A 9,044-nucleotide genomic window follows, 5' to 3' on the forward strand; every position below is an offset into this window, starting at 1 on the left:
TTTGAGCCGTGGTTCTGATAGGTGGTGCTACCGTACATCCACGTTGATGGGGACTTCAACCCACAAAGGGTAACGGTTGCGCGAGTCCACGGAGGGCTCCACCCAAGAAGGGTCCACGAAGAAGCAACCTTGTCTATCCCACCATGGCCGTCGCCCACGAAGGACTTGCCTCACTAGCGGTAGATCTTCACGAAGTAGGCGATCTCCTTGCCCTTACAAACTCCTTGGTTCAACTCCACAATCTTGTCGGAGGCTCCCAAGTGACACCTAGCCAATCTAGGAGACACCACTCTCCAAGAAGTAACAAATGGTGTGTTGATGATGAACTCCTTGCTCTTGTGCTTCAAATGATAGTCTCCCCAACACTCAACTCTCTCTCATAGGATTTGGATCTGGTCGAAAGAAGGTTTGAGTGGAAAGCAACTTGGGGAAAGCTAGAGATCAAGATTCATATGATACGAATGGAATATCTTGGCCTCAACACATGAGTAGGTAGTTCTCTCTCAGAAATGGTAAGTTGGAAGTGTAGGTTTGTTCTGATGGCTCTCTCCACGAATGAAGAGGAGGTGGAGGGGTATATATAGCATCCACACAAAATCTAACCGTTACACACAATTTACCAATCTCGGTGGAACCGAATCAACAAACTCGGTCAGACCGATTCAGTAAACAATGTGACCGTTAGGATTTTCGGTGGGACCAAAATGCAACTCAGAAGGACCGATATGGTTAGGGTTAGGGCATAACGTAATCTCGGTGAGACCGATTACACAAACTCGGTGGGACTGGTTTTGGTAATAAGCTAACCAGAGAGTTGGTCAGGCAAACTCGGTGGGACCGATTACTCAAACTCGGTGGGACCGATTTTGGTAATAAGTTAACCAGAGAGATTGCATTGTAATCTCGGTAGGACCGGTTACTCAAACTCGGTAAGACCGATTTTGATAATGGACATACACAGAGAGATTACAATCTCATCTCGGTGAGACCGAGATCCCTATCGGTGAGACCGATTTGCCTAGGGTTTGTGGCAGTGGCTATGACATCTGAACTCGGTGGTGCCGGATAGAAAGAATCGATGGGGCCGAGTTAAACTTTAGGTTTAGGTCATATGTGGATGTGGGAAAGTAGTTGAGGGTTTTGGAGCATATCACTAAGCACTGTGGAGCAAGAAACTCATTAACCAACACCTCATCCCTCCTTGATAGTATTGACTTTTCCTATAGACTCAATGTGATCTTGGATCACTAAAATATAAAATGAAGAGTCTTGATCTTGAAGCTTGAGCCAATCCTTTGTCCTTAGCATCTTGAAGGGGTTCCACATCCTTTAGTCCATGCCACTCCATTGTTGAACTTGTCTGAAATATACTAGGTAGAAGTGTTAGTCCAACAAGAGATATGTTGACATTAATTACCAAAACCACCCAGGGAGCACTTGTGCTTTCAAACGCGCGCACCGAACAGGGTCGCGACAGACGAAGGCGCGGTGACCAGGGGCCAGGCAACGACAACAACGGCCTTTAAGCCAGCTCGGGCTGGAGGAGGGCTTGAATGCTTGGGCGGCCTAATCTGGGTGGCGCGGGCCGCGGCGTGATTTGACGAGTTGCCAGCCTCCGGTCGCCTCCGCCTCACGCCCACAGGTGTTGAGCTGGCCGACAGTCATAGCAGAGGTGAGGCAGCAGGGGCTCGTCGACTCAGCAGGCGGGCGGATGTGGCCGCCATTATGGCAAGGCAGCGCAGCCGACATCTCCGGAGGGGTTACAGGGGCCGCAGGGCGCAGACATGGCACTGGTGGCGGAGGCACATGTCCCCGATCCAGATTTGACCGGGGCATATGGGTGCTTGACGTGGGAGCCGTGGACCGAGGCAATGATGCCGGCGAGCCTAGGAGGTCAGAGGGCACCGGCAGACGGCCGGAGGAGGTGCCGGCAAGGTGGCCGGGGGCGGTGGTTGGCGGAGATTGGCTGGCCGGTGCCGTAGGCGTGGAGCGGAGCTTGCAGGAGACGAGACGTCCTCGTACCGCCGGGCCGGCCTTGCGGCCGGCAAGGAAGGCCGCGGCGAGCGCGGCCGCCGGAGCAGGGGCGGTGAGGGATGGGGCCGGAGCGGTCGACGCTGATGTGAAAAAAAAACACAACTTCCTTCAATTATCCCAAGTGGTGGAGTGAGGCGAAGAACACATTTCAACAAAGGAGAGTGAGAAGATGAGGAAGGGGTGCCCCACCACTCAAGTTAAACAATCTTAGTTTTTGGTATGAACTTAAGTTTATGTACATAAAGTCAGGACCAACATCTGGAGCCTGTAGGGATATAAGATGATCTATAAATCTCTCCCTTCCTTGAGTAAGTTGAGTTTGTGAGCAACACAGCCGGGCGTGACACGGGATAAACCCCTCACCGACGCGCCCAGCCGACGATAGATGATTTCTCACGCACAAACAAGCATCGTCGACGGCCAATTATTTCACAGCATGCAAAAACTCCCATCCTCATGACTTGGTCTTGAAAGGGACGTAGTTCTTGAGCGACTCCGTGACCCCCTCGATGGACGCGACCGCCGCAGCCAGCGACACCAGGAAGCAGAGGAAGCTGAGCGTCTGCAGCGCCACCCACCTCGTCGTGTACCTCGGTATCCCGCGCTGCCGGATGTACATCTCCACGGGGAAGTAGACGGTGAGCGGCCAGAACCCGATGGCGCCCAGGAAGCCGAGGATGTCGTTGAAGAAGGGCATGAGGATGGCGAGCAGCGTGCTCACGATCACGAACGCCGTCCTCCACGTCAGCCTGAAGAGGTTGAGGTTCAACCCGAGCCGCTTGCCGGCGGCGACGCGGTGCTCGCGGGTGATGAACCCGGCGTTGGGCCAGGTCGCGGCCGCGAAGCCCTCGACGGCGGCGAAGATGGGCTGGCAGAACACCTGGTAGGCGCCCACCAGGTGCACCACGATGCAGACGTTGGCGAAGTCGATGAGCCAGTAGGGCTCGTAGAAGCCGAAGCCGGTGAGGATGTTCCCCTTGGCGCCGTTGCCGAACGCCGCGTAGCCGAGGCAGCCGCACAGCATGTAGAAGGCCGTCGTGGTGGAGACTCCCACCAGGGTCGCCTTCTTCATCGTCTTGTTCTCCGCCGGCGGCGACCTCACCGTGTCCTACAACATGTTCATTCTGTCAGACTCTCACTACTGAAGACACAACAGTGACTCTTTTTCATGTTCATCGTCAGACTCGGGGATTTCTCAGGCAGCAGTTGCTCACCTGGATTTCTATGAGGATCATCGAGTAGGAGTAGGCGAAGGCGATGTCACCGAGCGCCTGGAACGCGAGCCAGATCTTCTGGGCCGAATCGACGTCCACTCCAACCTCGGTGCCGGTCAGGGTGGCCTTGCCGGTTGGACCTGATACGGTCTGCGCCAGGGAGAGGCCGACGGCGATGGAGGCGTAGGTGAACGACATGACCGCCGCGAGGATGGAGAGCCACCACAGGTCGTGGAAGTTGGGGACCTGGGAAAAGAAGATCTGGACGACCCCGAACACCACCATGTACATGGAGTCGTACACGCCGCAGTCGGCCGCCCGGCCGTTCTTGTGGAAGCAGTTGGCCTTGTTTATAGCACTGTTGTTGGTGGATCATCCAGTCAGAAGCCAAAACACAGAATCTCGAGACATTGAAAACTTTGTCAGATGATGAATCGACTTACGCCGCGCTGATGGACGCCGTGATCGTGTACCCGATTGCAGTTCCGACCAAGTTGACGTACTGAAAAACACCACAGGCCCACACTTGCGGCCGACCTGCATTCACAAAGGAGTACACCAACATGGTTAGTCCTGACGTCTCCAAATTTGGATTCAGAAAGAAGTTCCTCGGTGGTCAGTTGGGTTACATGAGGCATGAGACTTACTCAAGTAGGATGCGACGGCGTCCATGTAGGTGTAGTTTCTCTTCCCGGTGAGCGCATCGCCGGTGCGGTAGCAGTCGGCGAGGAGCCCGGAGGTGTAGAAGGTGATTGCTGCGAAGAGCATCAGGGTGACCGGCCCGACGACCCAGCCCAGCTGCGCCGTCGCCCAGGCGAGGGACAGCACGCCGGAGCCGATGACGGCCGTGATGATGTGCGCGCTCGCTGTCCATACCGTGCCTGCTCAACGAATCGCACAAGATTGTCAGTCAGTTCTTGGAAAGCAGCTTGAAAAGTTTTAGTACTGTTCCGTTGTTGTAATTGCTGCTGAAACTTTACGGTTTCAATTTAAACACTCCGCATTTTGATAACATGTACGACAAACAAAAATCTACCAAAGTTCAGAAGGAAAAATATAACGATGATTTGCACTACAGACTACAGAGTAATGTACTCTAGCAGTGTGGAAATGCAGTTAGAAGTCATGGAAAATTCATAATAATGTATACATTTTTGCAAGATGCATGAACCTAACAATTTTGACCCAAATTGTGCCAGTTGTGTGTGCTTTATGAAGAAAATAGTATGATAGTCTCAAACATATTGCAACCGTATGTAACTTGCTTTCTAGACAGCGCACAAATGGGCATAATTTTAGCCGAAATTTGCATGTTTATGCTTCATCTAGTAATTTGCGTGCTCAACATTTTCTGGCGAATTCACTAACAAAACATTATCTTGGGATGAGTAATTCTCAAGACATAGAGGTGGACAAACTCTTGCAGGATATCACAAACACACCAACATTTCCATGAACCTATTGTGATCGGGGCACGAGACAGGCATGAAGCTACTATGGTTGTAACCCCAGGCCTAGGATCAAATTTATGCACAGATCTCTTAGAAATATCACGAAACTATTAGTAAATGCTATTAAATTGTGCAGCCCTCGTCATAGCCTGGCCATGGGCCATGCCTACGCCTCGACAGAAAAATCATTCACTTGCGTGTGGATCAAACAGAGAACATAAATAAAGGGTCCAATTAGTAACATAATGTGATACTCATATCTATGAAAAAGCTTCAAATATTGCTAATACTTGCATATTAGCGACGGGCCTTTTGGATGAATACATATCTATCCAAACCACTAGTAAACAAAATTACAAAAAAGTAATATTTTTCGCATGGTAAGTATGAATACTATTTCTGTATATTGGTGTATTAAGTTTAGAAAAAATAATTCCACCAACATCCTTGATTTAGTTTCGAGTAATAAACAAATAAACCTTAATTAAAACTGCAACTAGTCTAAAAATAGAAACAACCCTTCAACGGAAGAGTACAGCTTCTTTTTTTTTTTGCCAAAAAAATTGCAAGTTCAGAGTTGAACTTAATTGAACAAGTCAAACGATTCTATTTGCTCACAATCACAAGGTCTTAAAAGAACAAATGAGGTGACATGTGTATATCTTTAACCCATGTCTGTCTACATTTTCAAAAGGTCTAACTTTTCAAGGTTATCTTGTTAATATCAAAAGGAAATCCTGACCTTGAGAAGAATAAAAAATACTTAGGGCTCCTTTCGTTCACAAGGTTGTGTAACACAAGCAATAGATATGTAGAATTGCAGTTCCGTGCCATTTTGTATCATACATGGTTAAAAGGATGTTTGATTGATCAATGCAAAAACAGGATAACCTTTCTAAGTTGTTGGAGTCAATAAAATACTGTGGAATGTCATGCAAAATAATGATTTTAAAAGATGAGTTTCAATGGTATAAATAAAACAACCCAAGGATTACACTTCGAAATTCCTTTAAATTGGAGATGCGTGTAGGGGAACCCTCACATTATACTACTACTACTACTACTACCTAGAGAAAAATTGTGTGTACTTTGCGCTATAATTTTACGCTTTTCCATTTTTAATTCTACTACTTCTGTCATGGTTTATTGGTCCCTTTCGTATTTTGTGTTGAATTTTGACCTTTGATTTAACTAACAAAATGTTAATGCATGTAACCAAAAATACTATCATTGAAAACTATGTTCAAATATGAATCCGACGATGTATAATTTTTGATGACATGCATTATTATTTTCTTAGTTAAATTTATGGTTAAAATTTGGCACAAAATATTAAAGGGGCCAATAAACCAGGACGGAGGTAGTACATGATAAAAAGATGAATGGCATCCTAGTACATAGAACCGATATCTCATACCACATCACACGTTGAAATAAACCACTAAACCATGGAGAGAACAAATGTCAACACAAGGCCTCATGAATGTCCCTTGATGACCTGAACGGCCCCATGATCTACGTTTGCTTTCGGCCGGCCAACTCCAGGATACGATATTGACTCCTTTTTTTTCCTCAACATGGTAACTAGGAGGAGAGGATATTGACTTAGCTTAGCTAGGAACTAGGAAGAGGCCATACATTTGCGGGGCCGCGTAGAGGCGAGCGCCCGAAGGTCAGAGACGGCTGCCCTACGGCGCATCGCATCGGTGAGCTCATCCGCGGCCGGCCATACCGTATCTCTGACGAGCTTCTCGAGTCAAACGACGAAAGCAAGGCCATCTTTTTCCCGCTCCTAGTCCTAGTCCTAGTCCATGGCATGCTTGCCCATAGGAGTAGTGTATCTGCTGCGTTGAAGGCATCGAAAGGATATGATCCGCAGCTCCATGCCTAGGCCGTACGACGTGCTTCCAAACGTCATGGGTCAGATTTTGCGTCAAAATAGAAAAGTTCATATCGGCTCTGTGTGTTGCTCGCATGGTATGGTGTGCGTGCAAGTAATATTATTTCCATTCCCGTAGAATTGTCCAAGGGAATTGACTGAAAGGGAAACTTGACCCGTGCGATACTGATACGGCTTGGCTCTGTCAAGCGCCCAGTATATCGCGTCAGGGGAACAGATTCTGCCGGGTAAGAAACCACACCAACGAGGGGCTTTCATCGAGTTGGTGAGATTGACAGGTTAGCACGCAGAATGAACAATCAGGAGTCATTCAGTCTGACCGTCGACGCCGTTGGCTTGAGCGTTCAGGGGCAGCGCTATCCTGGGCTCCTGGCCTACCAGCATCTCTTCTCTGTCAAAAAGGCTAGCTAGGGTGGATACTAATTTCCTTCCAACACGTGCTGGTCAAGGAATCTGTAAAGTAGCGGTAACGCACGCGCATGTAGGTCAGTCAGTCAGAGATGCGCGCCTGTAATTCCATATGGACCACGAGCATCCACGCTACCCTCCCCGCCCACACGATGACAAGGGCAAAGAGCCGACGTTTCTCCCCAGTAAATTGATTAGCTAGCGCTATTACGGTAAGACACGCTGCTGTGTTGCGGGAACGGAACCGGTGCACAGCTGTTCACCGTGCATAGAAGCAGCAGCACTACTGCAGTAGAGGCGATAGTATAGTCATGCACAGTGAACAGGTGTGCCGTTTCCCTCCAATGCGACCCCGTTGGACCCACATGCGACCCATGCTTGCGACCATGTGAGCACTCGTCTTTGCTTGATGAGCTAATAATTGGTCTCAAAATATTGGTATCGAGACAAATCTAGCTCCAACGTGCACGTCAGATGATATGCTCACTTGTTCATTTTTCTTTTCATTATTTTTCCTCTCTATCTGATTCTGATCTGGTGTAGGTCACAAGCCTCCGATCGATTTGGAACGAAACCAAAGAGACCGAAGAGACGCGACAACCGTCCAACCCTTGCGAGCAGCAGGACTAGTGACCGTACGTAAACACGTTTGACCGATCCAGCCCAGGGCCCCATGGGCATGGCGTGCGAGCATGATAGTTTCTTCCGCCCACCGCGAAAACAAACAAGAAAACAGCTAAACTTTCCGGTGGTTTCTCTCCGCCTTCCGCCTTTGCTGAACACAAGCGGAGAGTAGCCTCGCGTCGCGTGCGGTCCCCCCACAGCGGGAGGCAAATCCGCACCCGAACTCCGTAGTGCCAACACAGACAGCGCAGCACATGTTTCCCAGCTCGGCAGCGGCGACTGACGGCGGCCGCCGCCGCACGACCGTGGGTCCAACGTGGCGATGGCACAAGCACAGAAAAGCGACCGCGCCGGCCGGCCGGCCGGCCGGCGGTAGTGTTTTGGCGTCAAGAAAAGCTAGCTGAAGCGGACACGCACGTGATAATTAAGCGTGCAAGCCCTTGCGCAACTTTGCAGCGACGCGAGTTGAAGGAAGTGAGTAGCTGAGCTGACCATCGTGCTGCTTACCTGTTCGCCGCTGCTTGCCGTCGTCGTCCACGTCGACGTCGCCGCCCTGCGCCGGGGGAGGGGGGTAGTAGGCCTCGCCGGCGACGGCGCCGTTGCTGCCGTTCCGCGCCGCCATCTCCACGTCCTTGGTCATCTCTCCGTCAGTGCAGTGCTGTGATCGTCCCTCTCCCCCTTCCTCCCTCTAGCTGTGCTGTGTCTCTGGCTGGGAGGATGGGTAGGTGGTGTGGCTGTGCAGAACGAGTGAATGACAATCAGAGAGAAGAGCCTACCCTATATATATACAGGCGGTGAGGAGCACGGCCGTGCACGCGCGTATCTATCCTAACATTTATTCCCCTTTTTTGTTTATTTGTTCACATCGTAAAACACTGGAAATGAACGTACGCCTTTCCACTGTCGTTTCGGGGTTCCAACAAAGCTGCCAACTTACATGGGAGAGGTCAAACATGGTGTTTTAGATTGGGTTGGTGTAGTAGTACTAGTAGTAGTATACTTCAACCAACCAATAAAGCAGATCCCCTTAATCAAGTTATTCAATCCTAATAAACGTAAATTTGCTTATTTAATAAAAAAATTGCGGGTGAATCAAAATTAGAGATTCTAAGAGCATCTACAACCTAATCCGCCCCCCTAAACATCCATGGGCGCGTCCGAGCGCATGCTCGGACAGCGTCAGACGGCTCCTCATTTATCCTCTGGGACAACCACACCCAAATGCAAATTCATGTGCGTCCATCATATAGAACAAATTCATCGTCAATTCAATCATGCAACAAAGCAAACTCGAGCACAATTCAACAATTCCACATATGCCAAAAAAAGTACGACAATTCATAAATATGTGATACGATAATGAATCATTCGCATTCGCACGTTGATCTGCTTCTTCTTCACCTCAAGCCACTT

At 49.4% G+C, this 9,044-nt stretch overlaps 1 protein-coding gene across 1 annotated transcript; it reads right to left on the minus strand.

Moving 5' to 3' along the window:
* Window positions 1-2,190: 2,190 nt before the first annotated feature.
* On the minus strand, window positions 2,191-8,395 carry LOC119337253 (amino acid permease 3-like). Its single transcript, XM_037609370.1, has 5 exons — window positions 8,139-8,395; window positions 3,896-4,129; window positions 3,692-3,785; window positions 3,249-3,606; window positions 2,191-3,142 (listed from the first exon to the last, which is right to left on the minus strand). The coding sequence occupies exons 1-5, from the start codon at window positions 8,269-8,271 to the stop codon at window positions 2,489-2,491; spliced, it is 1,473 nt and encodes a 490-aa protein (XP_037465267.1). The 5' UTR covers window positions 8,272-8,395; the 3' UTR covers window positions 2,191-2,488.
* Between the last annotated feature and the right edge of the window lie 649 nt (window positions 8,396-9,044).

Source organism: Triticum dicoccoides, chromosome 7B (assembly GCF_002162155.2).
Source record: "Triticum dicoccoides isolate Atlit2015 ecotype Zavitan chromosome 7B, WEW_v2.0, whole genome shotgun sequence".
In the NCBI taxonomy this organism is placed as follows: domain Eukaryota; kingdom Viridiplantae; phylum Streptophyta; class Magnoliopsida; order Poales; family Poaceae; genus Triticum; species Triticum dicoccoides.